A 20,073-nucleotide genomic window follows, 5' to 3' on the forward strand; every position below is an offset into this window, starting at 1 on the left:
TAGATAATTATTATGTATGATGTATTATGCATATATATATATGTATGTATGTATGTATATAGCATAATATATATATGTATGTAGGTATGTATATAAGCAATCTCTGTATGTATTGTATGTATGTATATATGCATATATACTGTATGTATGTAATATGCATATTATAATATGTATGATATATACATATATATATGCATATATACATATATATATGCATATATACATATATTATATATATGCATATATACATCCATACATATATATATATATGCATATATACATACATACATAATGTATGTATGTATGTATATATGCATATATATATGTATGTATGTATAATATGAGTATATAATATATGTATGTAGATATAGCATATATATATATGTATGTATGATATATGCATATATTATATATGTAAGGTATGATTCATATGCATATATATATATGTATGTATGTATATATGCAATATATATATATGTATGTATTATATGCTATATATCATCATGTATGTATATATTGCATATATATATTATATGTATGTACATATGCAATATAGTATATATGCATATATATATGTATATATATAATATTGTATATATGCATATATATATGTCTATAGGATATATATGTATATATGTCATATATATGTATATATGCATATATATGTTATATTATGGCATATATATATGTATATATGCAATATAATTATGTATAATATGCATATATATATGTAGATATGCACTATTCTATATGTATATATATGCATATATATATGTATGTATATATATATGTATATATATATATATATATATATATATATATATATATACACATATACACCTTAATGGCATTAATATTGGTGAAAAAAGTCCAGTAGGTGATTGATGATTTTAATAACATACTGAATGCCGATTTATGAATATTTACAGCCTTTTGTCTGCAAAGAATGATTTTTCTCATTTTGTTGAGACACTATACTAGAGTTGTCTATACTTTATAAATTCATTTAATGTATGCTGCAACTATTATCTTAAACCTCCAGCATGGTAGTATGTAAAGACTATACAGGTAAATATTTAAGATGAAATTTGACTCCGTTTGAAAAGAATAAACAGGAAGTAAAAGTCTTTTTGTGTAGTTTATGCGCAAGTATTATTGAAAAAGAATACTCAGAATAGGCTAAAGCAGTGGTAACGATTGGGAAGAAGTTCATTCATTGTTGAGCCTTGAATTGCCGAGACTTCTAATCCATTTCAGGTGGGTCAGCAGCGTGACACCCTTGTGTGTTATTCTCATGTAAAAACCAGTTCTAAGGAGATGCAAGAGGGCGTGTGAAATTAGTTTAGTGTTGGTGTCTAGACCCTCAGAATCGCCGACTTACCTTACACCTTACAGGGGCTTGTATTCATAACAAGGGCAAAGAGCAGTTGGACTTTCATTTTTACTGCAATATGGCGCAGATTTTCTTCTATTTGACTTATGCCCAATTAGTAAAGTAGAGGCATATATGTGAATTGGTAGCATTTGTGTATTTTTTTGGAATAGAAGCAAAAGGGACATTGACATGCAAGTGTGCCAAAAGAGGCAACTGTGCGCACGCACGAGACGCCACACACACACACACACACGCACACACACACACACCCACACACACACACACACACACACACACACACACACACACACAAACACAACACACCCACACGTGCACACTGATATACTCACACTCGCTTTACACTTGTATAGAATATGTGCAATATTGTAATTTTGAAATGTTTACTGGACCCCTCTCCCCACCTTTCCATCACCTTCCCTCTCCTTATACTCCCATTTGTTTGAGAGTGTAAGGGCATTTGATACCTTTTTATTTAGTTTTTTTTTGGTGATATATTTTATTATTATTAATTAGATTATTTATTAAAATTTTTTTTTAGTTTTAGCGATTTGTTGTGGAAGCAGGATGTACAGTGAACTCAATACCAACGTTCTGTCTCTCCTCCTTTCCAGAGCGGTAAACGCCAACCAAATAAAAGCCAGAACGCACACATAGCAGCGCAATTGTCCGCAGGAAGTAGCAAAAAAAAGCACAGAAAAGGATACTATGGAAATAGAAGACAGTTAGATAATGTAGTTAGGACTAATAAACAAGTGAGTCTAGCTCTAGTAATGTACCAAAATAGTGTTAGTAGAGAAAAGTAAAGATAAATTGAAACAATAGCATTAGCGTAAGTACGGCCGAGTCAGTGAATAGTGAAACAGTGGGACAGTGTTGGAAAGGCAGTCCTGAAATCAGTGAGAGGCACAAAAACCTCGGCCCAAAACAGCAGCAAGCAACAGCAAGCCGCAGCAACAGCAACAGCAACAGCAACAGCAGCAAGACTCTCAGCCATTGCCACCAACAGCCGATGGCCTCAAAGCAAGTCAGCAGCTTTGCAGCAGTTGTCACAGCAGCCAACCACACAGTGGCCACAGCAGCAACACCACAACCACAACAGCATCAGCCACAGCAGCACAGCAGGCCACCACCGCGCACAGATTACAGCAACAGCCCCACAGCATCAACGCACAGCATCAACCACCCAGAAGGCAGAACAGAAAGAAGTCCCCAGGCTCCAAAGGAGCCCAGTACAGCCCCAGGCACCCAGCCTCAGGCACAGCACCAGGCACGCCTCAGGCACAACCCCCCCCAGCCGCAGCCCAACCTAAGTCCCAGCTCCCCCCACAACAACAGCAGCAGCAGCAGGCTCAGCCCCAGGCCCCCCCCCGGGCCCCCCCCCCCCCCCACACCAGACCAGATGCCCCCAGGCCCACGCCACAGGTCGCTCCACAGGGACCAGCCGACAGGCGCAGCCCCAACCCAGGGCACCGGCCCAGCCGCCACCGCAAAAGCCAGTACAGCAGGCGCAGCAGCAGCAAGCTAGCAGCAGCAGCAAGCAGCAAGCAGCAGCTAGAGCTAGCAGCATGCAGCAGCAGCTTGCAACAGCCGTTACCAGCATTGCCCACAGCAGCCGTCAGAACCAGCCCCCTCCTCAGACACAAACCCGCAGCAGCAGCAGCCACTTGCCGCCAAGGCAACAGCAACACAACCCCAGCCACAGCAAAACACCATCACCACCACAACAGCAGCAGCAACAGCACAGCTAGCAGCAGCAGCAGCAGCAGCAGCAGCAGCAGCAGCAACCGCAGCAACCCCCCAGCACACCACAGCAGCTACAGAACTCGCTAGCCGCCTCCCGCCGCAGGGCCAGAAGCGCATCGAGCCCTCGCCGAATGCCGAGATCGTGGTGGCCGCCCTGAAGATCCCCCAGCACGCTTGAGGCCAAGGGAGAGCGCGGCCAGCAAGCCTGAGCCCGAGGCGGCCCCCGCCAAGCAGGCGCAGCAGCAAGGCGCGGCCCCCTGCGGCCGCGTCCAAGCAGAAGGAGAAGGAAAGAAGGAAGAAGGAATAAATAAGAAGGAAAGCCCCACGCCCGAGCCGCCAGCCCGTTGCAGGTTGGTGTAGTAGGACGTTCTTTGTTTGGAGTCCACGAAGGTTGGTTTTGTTGTCAGGAAGGAACGTATGGTAAGGTAACCAATCGTTTTGATTTCGGTTAAATCGTAATTGGATAGATAAATTTACCCATGTAGAAGGGCGATCGTAGGCAAGACCACGTTCGATGCGAGGCAGGCCCCTCGATGGAATTGGGCAAAGGCACACGAGACAAGAAGTGCGACTCCGAGATTACTGCATATCAAGGTGTGGTTTCTTGTGTTGCTTGCAAGAAGGACAGCAAACAAGCAGTGTGTTAGGTCAAGCATAGGCAGCGTCCCGCCCAACGGATCTAACCATGCGTGGACGTGCCGTAAGGCCGAGAGTTGGTTGTTTACTGTGTTATAGTAAGATCGATGTATGACTGCCAGAATAACGCCATCTTGGGTTTAAAATCTGTTGGTATTTTTATTAAATACGAAGCACAAGTTTTATTGATCCATTTTCTCAGACGATGAAGCTGTTTATAGTGTCTCGCATCTAGCGAGGCGATGTTGAAATGCCAGCAGTGAAAAGCACGGTTCACATACAGATATCTCTGATAGATTCCCAGTGTCACGACCAGAGATAAAGTATTCCTAGTAAACGTCTACGACTTGTAGAACCGTTTTCTCTTCCCACAAACCCCATACCAACTCTCGATAATTCGTAATGAACTGGTTCTGTCGAAAAGAGCTGACACGTGTAGCTACGCCAAAGGTTTAAGGTTTTCGTATTTCATTCGTTTATCTTGTTATTATCGGTAAACCAAAAGTGATGAAAGACAGGGCTAGTAATCTACTTTTGACGAGGCATTTTAGTTCTTTACTGTATTCTCCGTAGTGAAGCGCGAACGATGGCTTTTTTTATTCTTTGTGGAAAGATCACTTGCCAAAACTCGTTTACGGGTATAAAATGTGTAGGAATTTCAAAAGGATGGGGCGCGAGACGAGGCGCCGTCGAGAGGATTGTGATGGTAGGTGTGTGCTGTGTTTTCTTCAATTGCAACAGTTTGCAGGCTGGGAGAGTCGCCGGCTTTTATTTTCCGTGACTTGGTGGAGCTACGGATGGAAGTGAAAAAAAACCCTACCAAGGCAAGTGACACTTCCTTAAAACCTCGCTGTTAGACCTTCGCATGCGACGAGTCTGTTTGTTGGGTTCTCGATCTCACTTCGTGTTGTGAGGGAGTGAGTGAGTCAGTGAGAAGAGTGAAGTTTGAGAAATGGGGCCTATAAAAAAGTTTAAAAAAAGGTGTGTGGGAAAATTGGTATATAGAAAACTTGTGTGGTGTGTGTGTGTGTGTGTGTGTTGTGTGTGTGGGTGTCGTGTCGTGTGTGTGTGGTGTGTGTGACTGTGTGTGTGTGTGTGTGTGTGTGTGTGTGTGGAAATATGTACGTTTAAAAGTGTGTTTAGTAAAGAAAGTGTGCATGTAAAAATGTGTATTTTTTATAGGGGTACGTATCCGTTAGAATTGCATTTTAATTGCTTAGAAAGTCATTTTGCTTGTTCCTTCAGTGTGTATTTGTGTTTGCCAATGTATCATTAACACGATATACCGATTGCCACTGACTTTCTGGGCATTATCGTTGCGCGGGTCACATGAATGAGGAGTTAAGTTGCCAGTACATGCTAGGCAAAGGAGGCGAACCGGCGTGAATCGAGTGGGTGTGTTGTGAAGTTTTACTGACGTTACTTGAGGTTGCTCCAGATTTTGAATTGCATAGTTGGCGCCGCAGAAACTGGAAAATTATCCCTAGCTGTGGACACGGAGATAGTGTGAAGAAATTGTGGTTTATATATATATATATAATATATAGATATATTATATATATAACACATATACATACACACATACATATACATATATATATGTGTGTGTGTGGTGGATATGGATATGTATATGTATATGTATATATAATATATAAAATAGATATATATATATAGAATATACATAACATTATACATATATAAATAGGGAGAAGAGGGGAGGGGGTGTGAAGGGGTCTGAAGGGTCTCAGGAGTGTGAAAGGGAAAGGGGGGAGAAAAAGTTGGAAAAACAGAGAGAGGAAAAAAGTATGGAAACACGTACAAAACATACATAGGTGCCTCGATGAAAATTACATACATAAATGAGTTTAGAAACGTACATAGATGGTGCATACATTACTATAGATTGATAAATAACGATGGTTGCATGAATACATATATACATAGTTAATGCCTACATACATAGATGACACACCCATAGATATCATTTAACATAGGATGGCATAAGCATATAAGAAGACACATTAACGATCCATGCATACAGAGACGTAGAACATGTATGAAAACATGAATACAGATACATATACATTCAACATACATATATTACATAACAATATATACATATACATACATATACATGTACATATATACATATACATACACATATATACATACATACTATGTATATATTATATGTTATTATATAAATATATATAGCATACACATATATAAGACAGGTATTAACATACACATAATATACAGAGATTTTTAAGTAATTAAGAAACGAAGGCCCGAGACATTGTGCATGTTATTTTTAATTGTCGGCCATCCTGTTTGTCCAAGAGAAAGGGAGAGTTAAAATGACCCGCGACGGCGGGCTAGTGTACCCTCTCCGAGTGCACAAGTTCGTTGTACACTTCTTTGGTGTTTGTAAGTAAGTCAGTGTGGTATGGATTTTTTTTTTTTAAATACCTATGTATATTTTAACCAGGTCCAAGATGAAAAAAAAAGAAAGTGCACGGAAGTGTTGCGGTGGGAGGCGGACCTGCACTCGGTTTATTTACTAATGTCTCTTTATCAGAGCATATCTGGTGACTTGTGCTAAATGGCATCAATGTGCGTATCGTAAGAATGTTATATCATAGTGTGCGAAAAAATCATAGCGGCATAGCATGGTTTCTCGCTTTGCAAGAACGCATGAAAGCACTTCATTTGGCGGGGTCAAAACTTCCTCGGTACTAGAAGTGAAAGCCGCTTCCGTGTGAGAAGCCTGGTATTTTGAAAAGTTTCTACTGCGTTAGCAAAGTACACATGGCTCGCAAACGGCGAGAAGTGGGTCGCCAGCTACTTACATGACTCACAGGTTCTTGGGAGGTCCCACGGCACGCTGGCGGCGGCGAGGAGAGAGCCTTTGCTGGGTTTCATTGTGATCTGGCGGGGGATCGGTGGGAATGATATAGCGAGGCGTTTATGTGTTTGCAGAGATCATCATTTATATAAGGCGAAGAGGGGCATTGTGTAAGGTCTCCTCAATGTTATGCGTCCGGCAAGACGGTCGCCGCCCGTAGAACGAGTCCACTTGTAAGGCAGCGTGCCACCTACACGCCTTTGGGTTGCCTAATGTCGCAAGCGGTGACCACTTCATCTGCCCCGTACAGCTCTATCATTTTTGACCCTTCGGGAAGCAGATTTACGTGTATTGTATTTGTTTTCAAACACAAACGTCCACGATGGAGGGTTTCGAATAACGAACTAAAATCTGATAAAGCGGAAAGGGAGGGAGAGAGGTTTATTTCCGCATTTCTGAAATGATGTCAGGTATACCTCAGGGCGGTCTCGGGAGTTGTTCATACTGGAAGTTATGATTCCGGTTTTGGTTGTTTGTTTTCTAGCTATGGCGCTGTCTCTATAAGGTGTTAAAGGGTTCGGTTCTAATGAACACTTAAAGGGTATGGAGGTAAGAAGTTAAAGCTGCGAATTGTTGTATCGATATTACACCTTGTATTGAAAAAGGGCGTAAAAACCTGTTCAAATATGATCAAGATTAGGTACGATTCCTCATCCCGATTGTTGAGTCGCGTGGGACAGGTACATTGCGTCTTGGGCGAGCGCGATCGCCTCGGGATTCTCGCTGTATCCCAGGGGAGGACGGCAGCAGGTAACAGGGAAACGCCGGAGGATCGCGGCGAGAATGCAGTTCGGAATTTGCGCGGTCTGGCAAGAGAGGGTGGCATTTCGGGTCTCGCTCGCCCGCATGCTTGAAATTGCTCAAACGTGGAACAAAACCCATAACATTTCCTTAATGGAGGAGTGGATGGGCGGAGGTGGACGGGACCTTGCCGTCCTCCCCGCGCCCTCGTGACCTTACTGAGTCAACTGTCTCATGGCGAGATCCTTCCTCCCTTTCGCGTGTTTGACCATGCCTTCTTTCCATTGGCTCTCCGCATTTTGTATAGTGTGTGTCGATGCTTTGATCATCGACCCCGCGCCGAGCGAGATTTTCACGCCTCTCGACTGCAGTCAACACCTGTCGTGGTGCTCGAGTGTAGTAATGTAATAAAACAGTATTCACTCGTCCTAAGATTTTCAACTTAGATTTTTAGTATTCTTGTTATTACATGCCCGATGGACGTCCAGGTGTCTGGTCGTCAACGCGAATTGAAAAAATGCGGACTTGGGGAATGGCGTTCGCTTCCATGGTCATTCATGGCGGCCAACGACGGAACTGCCAGGCAGATAGTTTGGTACAAGGCCGTGGCTAATAACATCTTTCCAACATATTGCATAGCGGACCCGTTCCCAAAACGTGAATAGGCCATGAGAGAAGCAGGACGAGTGTGTAATGCTTAAAAGCAGCCGTTTAAGTTATTGGGTAGCGAGGAGGCCGGCAGACGGGTGGTCTGGGCGGCCGGCTGGACGGGTTGGGCGTTGGCTGAATACTGGAGGGTGGTGGCGGGGCCCCGGCCTCGGCATAAAGCGTGAGGCAGCACATTCCAATCTGGTGTGTGGGCGGCTCCCGTGCGCTGTGTGTCGCGGTTGGTGGTGACCGTGTACTAGAGAGAGGGTGGTGGCTTGCCCTCCAGTGTTTATAACAGTGTTCTTGCGCTGAGGATCTGCGTGTCGAATATGCTGTAGTTGGATATCGTGATCTTGTGATTTCTAAGGCAGCACTTGCTAGTGTTTCTGTGATGGCTAGAAGGACTTAGCACACTTTGATCCAAACTGGGAGGAAACGATTAAGGGACAGGCCCCGAGAAAACGGACGGAGTAACCGGCGATTTACAATAAACGTAAGTATTATCACACGGATTTTCCGCTAAAGCCCAAGATGTCTTGGTGCCATTGTGGCAAGTGGCCGCAGGATTGTGATGAGTAAACATAACGAGTCTTGGAGAGTTTTTTTTTTATAATGGGTATATGCATTTGTATGTATTCGGTTGTGCGGTGTTTTCAGGTTGGCGTTTAAAGTGAAAATGTCGGTAATCAAGGTGGATAGAGCACTAGAGTATATAAAGCTTTCCTTTAGTTTCAAGTATTGCAACGCGTTATTCAACCATCACCCGAGAAGGGTTCTTTGTGGTCGTAAATAACGAAGAACCAATTGTGTGTAAAAAGACTCCGAATGTGGCATTGCAAGGACAATAAGTCGGATGGAGAAAGTGTTGGAGGTCACACTTCAGTCGCTAGTTCCCGGATGTTGCAACCGCATGGACCCGGAGGCATTCTTGACATACACCTCCAGGTTTCGCCAACACTTTTCGCCTACAGTTCTTGATGCTTTATGAAAAAAAACATCCGATAAATCGCTTAAAAAATTATTATCGCAAAGCCATCTTCACAAGTTTAGTGAAAGGAGACCATGTGCTTATGCGATATTTGTATCAGGGCTGGATCAGATGTGAACCTGACTTGTGACCTGATGAACCCATAACGGGGTGGAGAGGACGGTCGAGCTCTCATACTTATCGGGGAAGCATAATCGGAAAGCATGGGCGGTATGGTATGTATGGGGGACTGGTTTTTCGGGTGACGTTACGGTTTACGTAAAGGAGGAATAGCATTGTTAAAAATGGCGAACTGTAAATGTTCAATTCTAAATTATTAAAAGATCAGGTGCGATGTTGGTTTTGGCTGAAGTATTTATAGATACAATGATACAGTAGACTGAAAGGTTATTCTGTACGTTTCTGAACGAGACCGTTTTCTGATAAAATGGCCGAACGTAGCTTCAACTTGATCAGATTTAATGCGTGGAGGGTATATGTTGGAGGCTTGAACTCTTAAGAACAATAGAGTGTTGCTTTGGTGTAGTTTACCATCTAACTGGCGCGGGACAATGGCTATTTTCGCTTGAAGTGTATAAAATGTACTTAAAATCTGGGGTCAATCTATATTCTGTGTGTATAGTTGTCAACCTGTATGTTGTTTCACAGCACAAGCTTCCGGAGATTATGCTTTTGTTAGTGATCCACGCTAGTGCGTGTGCAATAGAGGGAAGTATGGTATGTGACGGGCGGTGGGGTGTTGCTGGCCGCCCGGCCCATGTAAGCCAGCCCCACGTGGCCTCGCTGGGCGGTGTGCTCATCTGCGAGCTTCCCACAACACCACCGCCTCCAGGGGCTTATTTGATTTCGTGTTTCATTAAGCCGTTTGTTGCTCCCTTTGAGAGCTGTGCGGGAGAGATTATTTTTCATAATTTTGTTTTGGGAAACTTGTTCGAATGCGCATGAGGGATTTGGTTGGTGGGGACGGGGGCAAAAGCTGCCTGATTGGAAGCCAGTCTAGATTAATTGTGCGTGCTTTAAGAGTGGTTCAGACCCCGAAGTACGATGTGGACATGGAATTAGACTGTTTGAGAGTGTAAAGCATCAGGTCTTATTTTAGTTAACGGCGGAATTATAGGCAATGGGTGCGGTGGCGGATCGAAGAAGAGAAAGGCTTCATTTGTGTTTGTTGTGGGGGGGGGGGATGTGTGTTTGCGAGGGATAGTATGTATAGTATGTGAGTATGAGTATGAGTGTGAGGTGGAGGCGAACGCCATGGGTAATGGGACGCAAAAATTTACGTAGGGCTTATCAGGGTGACATAGTGTGGTGGAGAGATGTCCACTAGACACGCACTGACTCGCTTAAGATTTGACTTCTTCGTTAGGCAGGTTCCTCCATGGTTAGAAAAGGTCTAAAGATTTGTCCAAAGACGGGGGAGGGGAGGGTATTTACAGCGTCCCAGAAAGTGCGATTTTCAGTCTCGGACGGGCGTCCATTTGTTGAGGCCTTGTTTTGTGGGTGTTGGTATGAACAAGATGTATTTATTGGGTAAAAGTTCTAGGATATAATTCTCGAAAACTGTACGCGTGTATGTGAATAATGTATGTGTATTCGTATATGTTGAAAATGTAAATATACAGGCGTTGGGACATATAATTATTGTATTAGATTTCATTTTGAAACCATGTATCGGTGTACATCTCAATGGGAATACATCGTATACGAATATGTTGAAAAACACCCACACACAATTACATATACATTTAACATCTGTATTTATTATTTATTTATATATAGTTGCCGCACATATTTGTATTAAAATGTATTATGTCACATACATCATAGGGAATGTGCAATTATATGCTCCATCAGAAAAGTAACAAGTCATAATTTATGCACACAGGCGGTTGTTTGGGCTATATTATTGGCCCTCTTTCAACCCCTGGTTTTCAACAAGCGTGTTTCCTGCGATTGCCAGTACCCACCCGCAAACAAAACTTGTCTTGGACAGGGTTTTAGGTGGGCGATATTTTGCAGGAATCCTGAGCGTACTCATCAACTCTGTGCTGGGATGTCATGTTCCACTGATTTTAAACAATGGTTTTGGCTTACATTATAGATCGATCCGCAATTACTTTGTCACTGGAGAGTCCAATTCCATTGCTAGTACTGCCGACTTGCCTGTTACCTTTTCTTTTTGTGGGAAGATTATCACTGTTGCATTATTTGAGAACCTTTTAACCATAATAGTAGCAGCAATATTTCAGTATGGTATTGAGATTTATTGCAAAATTAACGAAAATCAATGAGGAAGGGAAAATCACTTGCGGCCATGGGCTGCTCGACGACTCTGTGGTGTTGAGCACTTTAGGCAGCAAACCGTGTGCAGCAATTCACACAAAATAGATAGTATATGTACCCGCCGCACATACGGACCTGAGATTTGCGAGTTGAGCGTATGTTCGTAATGCCAAACCATGTACGACCTCATTTTCTTGGCAAAGTAGTGTTTATTCCGGATTTGATCGAAGGTGAGGACACATAAATCCCGGTTACGAAAATTAGTAGTATTGTATTATTATTTTAAGTACCTCTCACACCCCATGTAAATTCATGTGCTCAGTTACCTTACACTACAGCCAGTAATACATCTCCACATTGAGAACCAGTGTGTCACTTTTTTGAGGTTTGGAAACTGTATATTGGTGTAGCCTGAGAGAGGGAGATGAAGGAACCACTGTTTAAGGCAGTTCAGATGGGGTTATACATTTCTCACACGATTTGATAATGGCCGAAATTTCTGCATTATTGCTGTTGTTGTTTTACAACTGCTTACATGTACGTAAAAGTACAGTCAGCCCGACTATGCACACTTCATAGCGGATTATATACATGTAATTATATTTATTATATATATTTTTTTTCTTTTTTTTTTACATTATACATAGAAATTCAATATAACTCTCTCTCTCTCTCTCCTCTCTCTCTCTCTCTCTCTACTCTCTCTCTCTCTCTCTCTCTCTCTCTCTCTCTCTCTACTCTCTCTCTCTACTCTCTCTCTCTCATTCTCTCTCTCTCTCTCTCTTCTCTCTCTCAGTCTCTCTCTAGAGAGAGGGAGAACCTTGGTATTCGTAATGTTCGGAAATGTCAGGAAAGTAAATGTGTTGTTCCCAGTCACCTCCCAAAATCCGCGAATCCAGGGTGCCAGAGGCGCACGCCCTTTGCACACTGATCGCAGAGGGTGTGTAAGGGGGTGCTCGAATGTCGTTTGAGCGCAGGCGACTCAAGCTGACACCCCTGAGCCGGATGAAATAACTGACACCGACGGCGGCGAAATGTCCCAGTGCCACAGAAATGGGGAAAGATCAGTTTCTCATCCACGACCTTATCCCCACTTTTGTTCTGTAGCCATCCGATACTATAAATTGCGGTTTGGGGATGAAACTCTACAAAAAAGTAATGATACAACGATTATATTAGATAGTAACAGTAAATATGATTATCATGATAGAGAAATGATAACGAGTTGTTAGAGAATACTTAGTAATAAATTAACACAGCACAAGGTGATAATCCAACTGAATTAATAACGTCATAACTAGTAGTGGTAAAACCGCTTATTCATACTGACAGTAGTAATGGTTTTGCGTTTCTATGACTTAGCGATTACCGTCAGCACGAAACTAGGCCGATATACATAGCACAGTATCATTTCTTACGTGTACAAAGACTGTAGTATTAAATACTTTTGATCTATTTTGTTATGTAATATGTATGTTAACATATTTTTTTACTTTTAGTGGACTTTTCTCCGATGTACGTGGAATACCCATGATTTGAATAGTACAACAATGTGATTGTAATTAAATGAAAATAGTACACATGAGAACTTTAATATTTGCATTTCCGCCTTAGATAACGACGGAGGTCCTCGTTTGGTGTTATTTACTATGGTGATTAACACAGGAACCCGGTTAGTATTTCGTCTGGGAAACTGGGGACACGGTAAGCGTAGGCCTACTAGTGATCGTAAAGTTCAAGGAAGTACGTCAGCCGAGACAAGATCTAATCACCAGCAAAAGTGTTCGAAGGCCGTGGGCGGACTCATGGAATCGGCGTCGGCGGCTCGTTGGGGTCTGCGTTGTCGCCAGGGACAGACCCTTGCTAGGGGTGTGTGGCTATTCATTGCGAGATAAAGGGCGGGCCTGACGCGTGGGGAACACACCTGAGCGCTATCGTTGGGGAGCGCTTTCGAGACGCGGCCAGTGATTTTTTTTTTATAGCTTGGAAGCTGTTGATTAGATTTTCCGATTGCGTTCCTGGGAGACCGTGGAAGAGGGCTGTAGGTGGCTTGCATTGAATAAAATGTAATATTACATGGAGATACAATGTGTGAGTATGTGTGTGTGTGTGTATTTTCTATCCGCATAGTCATCTGGATGTTCAACAATATTGCATGCTATTGCTTATTGACGTGCCAGAATTAACATATTTACCATCGACAAGACTCAAACAGCGAGGTCATGTTCACTGATACTTTGCATTTGGAAGGATTGGATAACCCTGCATGATATTCGAGTGTGCTGTCGAGCACAAATTTATGCATTTAAATCTATCTCGTTTTAAGGATGTATATAGAACGGCATTTGAATATGATCTGCAATGGGTTTTAAGGTACAAGATTTGAATGTTAATTTGGAAATTTCAAAACCTTTTGTGGGAAGTTACGCAGGTCTTGAGTCAAGAAGAGATTGATTTACACCAAATATTTGCTGGACACCTAAAAGAAATAATTGAGGAAGTATTGCGCATGACTTTGGTCCGCCATCTTGCGCGGGACAGCGTCGGCCTGGCATCATCAGCACGTACGGAGTGCCATGGGCCGCGTTTGCACTCTGTTTCCTGTGAGGGCAAAAGGTATCTCAGGATAATAACGGCGAGGCAGCGAGATGGCGTGTGAGGGGAGGAGGGTCGCCGGTATGCGGCAGCCGCCTCAACACCCCACTTCCACCTACACCTCGAGCTCTCTCGAGCCCGCCTTCTCCAACTGAACTTTGGGCGGGGTTCAAATCACAGGGACTTTGACGAAAGGGTATTATGATGTTGTAATCTATTTTAGGAGCCTGCTGGCAGAAAGGGAGCTTACCCCTTTCCCTTCACCATTGTCGCTCGCTGCGTCTATGTCGGCAGGCTGGGCAGCAGGCGTAGTAGTACAGATGTACGAACAATATGTTTCGGGGCCTTGCTGGCAGTGTGGTGCTCGGATGACCACGGGATAGCGGGGATCAGGGAGGGACTGCTGGGGGCGGAGGTTACGTATTGCGGTGGGCCAAGTGATATAAGTTGGGGCGCGGGACAGATCCTTTCGAATACATGTCGCGCGTTAACTGGGAGGGGGGATGTTCACTCCCCTGCTCGCGATTTGCACCTGTGTCAGATTGCGGCGTTTAGTGCGAGGAATACGTGATATTAGTGCACCGATTGGATAAGATGAAGCAAGCTTTTATGGCGGAAGGAATGTAGTGTGAAGCGTGTGAAAGCAATGGGAGTAGCCGAAAAGCGGTCTGGGTCCAGTCAAAAATCGTGGCATGTGCGAAGGGTGGCAGTGATAAGCAGCAGCAAGCGCCGCTAGCTCGACCCTCGCCGCGACGGAGAACACAGGCGCTCACGACTCACAGCGCCATGGGAGGCGGCTGCTGACTGCCCTGGCCTCACGCGGGATTTAACGTGATTCCGTTATGGAGGGCGCGCCACAACCACATAAAATCCTCGGAAGGAGACCTGACCGCGAAAGAGAAAATACCACACAGAAACCATTCACAGATCTGTAAACGGGGCGGAGGAGGAGGAGGAGGAGGAGGAGGTCGGTCGCGAGTCCAGCAGATCAAGGACCAGGGCAGGAGGAGTCACGAGACCGGCATGGTAAGACTCGTTGTGAATTCAGAAGTTAAGGAAGATTGTTTTAAGAAATTTTGTTGAGTTTGAATACGAAATTTAGTTGAAAAAAAAAATAAATAAAAATAAATTAAACAACGTGCCCACGTGAATGAATTGAGTATGTTGAAAGAATTGTTTTTGTTGTAACTTCCCAGGGGGGGGGGTGGGGAATGTATGTAATGAGAATATAACACTAAACTTTTGATGAACTGAACCTCAAACTTAAGAAAAGATTGAGAGAATTATACAAGTAGTCGGTAATATTAAAATTAGGTATAGTTTTTTGCTATTGAAAGGTGTAGAATTTCTATTTCACCAAATGGCTTGCAAGGCATTCAAACCCAAACACGGTTTCCTAGAATGGAAAAGGAGAATTCTAAGGATCTTGAAAGAAAATTAAGGCACTGAAAGAGAGGTAGTGTCACCACAGCTAAGTGGAGTGAATACAACGGCTATCAAGCATTTATAGGTGGCTCCTTCATTCAGTCTTAAAGGTCAGACAAACAAGGATAAGCCATAACTAATGCAGAGATTTATCTACTGTAAGTTTATGCAGTGTGATTCTTGTTTGCAAGTCACACAGGAATTTCACTATACCCACCCCCCCCTTCTTAATAAATGAACTATTTTGGGAGCAACATACTGGACTTGTTTTTATTACGATATTTTCTTTACTTCAATGCAAATCCACAAAAAATCTGTTGTCATACTATACATAAAAGATTGAAATCCTTATCCTTGACATGGTTAAGATCGATTTGCAAAATACTAGGTCCTGTTGTGCTCAGACATTTCTCCACTTTATTTAATCTTGTTCATTTGATGAGATTGAATATGGTCATTGTGGTGGGAGAAGGAAAGTTTTTACTATTGGTTATAGAGATATTCTTGTTATTCCTCAATGCGATGTCATAAGTGGACTATACGCTTCAACTTTATTCAAACAATAGCAATTGGTTTATGGGCATCTGATTTGTACACCATTTGCCAAGAGGGATGGTTCCTGGGCATATTTTGGCAGTGTTGCCTATAGTGTTGTGGTCTTCTCATAGGGAAGTCCAGCAGAGGTGGTGTGTTTTTCATGAATGCATTTGTGGCCCATGGGTGACTTGTCCTTTGACTTCCTTTTGTATTTCTTTGATGGTAGATTTCGATTTTGGAAACTGGTTAAGGGAAAGGGTTTAGGAATTTTTATTTTTTGAAAAATGGTTTAATGAAAGATTATAGGAATTTTAAGTTGACCCCCTCCCCCTCCCCATTTGCAACAGCCATTCACAATGTAGGCTCTCCAGAACTTGTTTAACTATGTCTGTGGTAGTTGTTAATTTTTAGAAAGTTGTATAAGGATTATACTTTATCCATATGGTTGGTTTTCCTTATGATTGCAGTTGATGTACATTAAGCATGGCAAATGATACTTGGGAGGGAATGACCAGCTATGGTTTGAGTGTCATGTGAGTATACAAGTTGCAAAATCATTATTGCCAGTTTTATCATAGAGAACTGTATGTTTAGGATGCTTGTCTACTACTAAAAGTTAATTGAGGGTATTCAACTTGGGTATTAAATTTCATATATTGAAAATGATAAAAAATTTGCATCGAAAACCGGGAAAAATCCACATTAGCCTTCACAATGGCGCACCAAAATTCTCATGATAGTAAGATAAAAAAAAAAAAAAATGTTTCTTTAAGACCGTGTTGGTTGTCCGAGATGGTCCTTTTACCTGGTAAGGTACTGATGTACAGGTTGATTACGGCAGCAGAGTGGAGTAGTGCTGGTATTGTCAAAGGCTTTTTTACACCAACCAAGTGATGCAGTGGCAGTGTGCATGAAAGTGAAGCTAACCTGTGAGTTGGGTGGGAGATGTGTCCAGGCAATATCTGGTAGCCACAGCAGTCCTCCAAGTGACTCTTTGCCAAAGTGTCTGCTTCATGCTTCGTCACTTCACCAACACCCACACTTCACATGGTCACTGCCAGTGGATTATTGCTCGTTTCATCCATTCTGTACTTCTGTTGGTTCTAGGTAGTTTTATTGTTATCTCATTATATATTATTATTTTCCCACCAGCTCCCCCTTCCCCAGAAAAGGGAATGGTGATTTTAACCCATTGGTGCTAAACACAGTACTTGTATTATCCTCTAGTTCCCTATTGCCAGTCAGTCAATTAGGTCTACCAGACCTTACCTTGAATACCACATTGCTTTTATTTTTTTATTATTTTTTTTTCTTATTTTTTTTTTCAAAGCAAATTTATTATAAACTGTTATAATGATTATGATATGGGGGTATTATGATATTAGGTTCATAATAATTGTTACTTATAATATGCAATATTAATAGTAAATAATACTCTCCTTAAAGTCAACAAAAAGATAAGTAGGGGAGACCTAAGTAGGCCAGGTAAATGGCTCCTTGTTACTAGGTACTTTTGGTACCATCCATGTCGGGAGTTGGCGGGGAGGTGGGAATCTCAGGACATGGCAATTGCACATACCTGTGTCAGTAGGGTAATTGCTTTCTTAACATATCTGCTCTCGCTGTAATTATTATAATTGTAATTGACTTTTTAAAGAATGTTGAAAGTTAAGTGAGTGAATTTTAGTGAAATATAAGTAGTTGCCTAATGTTTTGGGGAGATGGAAAGGAAAAAATAAAGTTGTGGCCGTGAATTGAAAAAGCTCTGATTTGTCAGCTTATTATTTAGTTGTCTGGAGGAGCAAGAAACTGCTGGAGAAATGGCTTTTGGCAAAATCTCATTTACTGTTCTGTTTTTGCAATTGATGAAATGAGGTAATAATTTTTGTACCAAAAACTCTGTGGAAGTATGTATTCAAGTCATTTTGAGGTACTAGTGAATGTGTGAAAGGTATGTATGTGTGTGCATTTTTTGAAAGATTTTCAAGCATCTTATTCTACTCTGCCAATATAAGGTACATGTTCAGAATTATTATAATGCACTTCATCAGAGTTGACTTATCAGCCTGTCATTCTCCAGAGATAACATTTAACTTTGCACTTCATCAGATTCATGATCACTTATCTTATCAGTGTGTAAATAAACCACTAATTGCTTTGAGTACAGAACTAGTTTGAAAGCTAGGCACCTGCTTCATTAACTAGCAACAGGTAACCGCAATCCATTGCCAGTAGTACAGATTCCTCAGGATTGACAAATTACAATGAAGACAAAGCACAGGGTAACCCTCCATCATTTTTATATGGGAACAGATATATAGTAATACTCAGAACTGTTATGAAGTGAACAACTGGGCATGCTATATTAACTCTTCTTGTTAGAGGTGGTGACAGATGTTCAGAAATACAAAAATGAAATTTGTCTGCCAAAATTAGGTGTTTGTATTTTTACTATTTGATGTAGGATCCACTCCTCAGATATAGGGGTTGAGTTTCTGAATTTTTAACTATGTGGTTTTTATCCTTGTTGAATCCTTTCTTATCCATGTTTATCCTTTCCCCACCCTGAAGTCTGTTATGTATTTGATCATTATTATAATTAACCCATTGGGTTGATAAGAAAGTTCTCATCTGTTTACACAGTTTTTAATTTCTGAAAGAAAAATATTTTTACTACCATTGTAAGTTTGACAATGATAACTTTGATAATTTTGCAAATAGTAAGAAATGTGAAATTTTCATAAATTCAATAAGAAACCGGTCATGTAGGCTGTCTAGTTGACCTGTTACTCAAATTTACACACACCTTACACACCTACTTGGACAATTGATTTTACCTGACATCAATTGGTTAACATTGGTCATTATTGATTATGTAACTATAATTGAGTTGTAAGCTATGTAAGTTTGATTTTTCTGTAGACAACAATAAGAAAATTATTAATTTGGAAGTCAGCTACCCCCTCCCCCCATTGTAGTTCTAAATTTGTTACTTCATTGTATTTCCTTTTCCTTTCTGACTTGTTCAAAGTTTGCAACTATTATAATCAAAAGGAAGAAAAAATCTACCTTTGTGCCTATAAACAGTAACTCTCTAACCTTTTGCTTTTATTGCAGGCAAGCGTGGAAGGGGGGTTCCCCGAGAAGAAACCACACCAGCCAGAGAGACTGTGGAGGAGCCCCCAGCTCAGCCCCAGCAGCCACAGTTACCAAGCCAACCCCAGAAGGCTGCAACACCACCTGCAGCTCAAAATGCCACCAAGCCCACTAGCCAGCCTGTTGTTCAACCTCCAAAGGAGAAGACGCCAGAGCTAGCTCAGCCTGTGAAATCACAGCTGCCACCAGTGCAGAAGCCGGCGTCCGCTCCCTCCTCCAAAGAGGCAACACCCCAGCCAGAGTCCTCCCCCTCCCCCCCTGAGGAGGTGCCTAGTGACCGTGCCTCGAAGGAGAGGGAAGTAAACAGCATAGAGCGAGAAGTCAACAATGTTCATGATGAGGAGGAGAAGAAGGATGATGGCCCTCAGCTGAAGTACAACTATAAGGATGGTAGGTTTGACTTCATGAGTTGTTTCATGAGGTGTGGCAGGTACAGGCTGGTAGTCTTCTAGTTTTGCCATGAGTTCTTGTACAAAATGTTTAATCCAGCCATCATTTTCCACAGGAAAGAAGCCACTCTTGCCCCCCCCCCCCATTCTCTGCCTCACATCCTTTTCCTTGTTTGGATAATTCATGAATACTTTGAATATTGTGCTCCTTCCATCCATAATAAGTAGTCCTCTGCTCTGCTGGATAGTGGCAGAGATGTATTTTTTTTTATGTTTGCCGTTTTAATGGCTGATGTCTTTTAGTGACACGTACATGTAAAACTGATGTATTTATTCACATGCATTTTTTGGGCATCATTTTAGATCAGTGGAGCCCTGTAAATCCTGATGGTAAACGTCAGTATGACCGCAGATTTCTCCTTGAGCTCCAGAATAACCCACTCTCCCTTAAGAAGCCGGAGTCCCTCCCCAACTTGGAGGTGGTCCGTGATGGTCCAGGAAGGGTAAGTTGGAAAGTGTGTTTGGGGATGTATGATAGGGTATGCCTTTAAAAAGCTATATCTGTTGTAAAATAGGTTGTTTTAATGACACATTTCCATCTTGCAGCTTAAGCCTTTCGACCGGGTGTAGG

The 20,073-nt window shown here is 42.2% G+C and overlaps 1 protein-coding gene across 1 annotated transcript in view; it reads left to right on the forward strand.

The window, feature by feature from the left end:
• The window catches only part of LOC119568347 (chromatin modification-related protein eaf-1-like), a 180,078-nt gene that overhangs the window by 156,806 nt on the left and 3,199 nt on the right, over positions 1–20,073 (forward strand). The window contains 3 exon segments of the mRNA XM_037916803.1: positions 19,015–19,443; positions 19,806–19,909; positions 19,911–19,945. Coding sequence (XP_037772731.1) covers positions 19,015–19,443; positions 19,806–19,909; positions 19,911–19,945 — 568 coding nt within the window.

The sequence above is a fragment of the Penaeus monodon genome, chromosome 43 (assembly GCF_015228065.2).
Source record: "Penaeus monodon isolate SGIC_2016 chromosome 43, NSTDA_Pmon_1, whole genome shotgun sequence".
Classification (NCBI taxonomy): Eukaryota; Metazoa; Arthropoda; class Malacostraca; order Decapoda; family Penaeidae; genus Penaeus; species Penaeus monodon.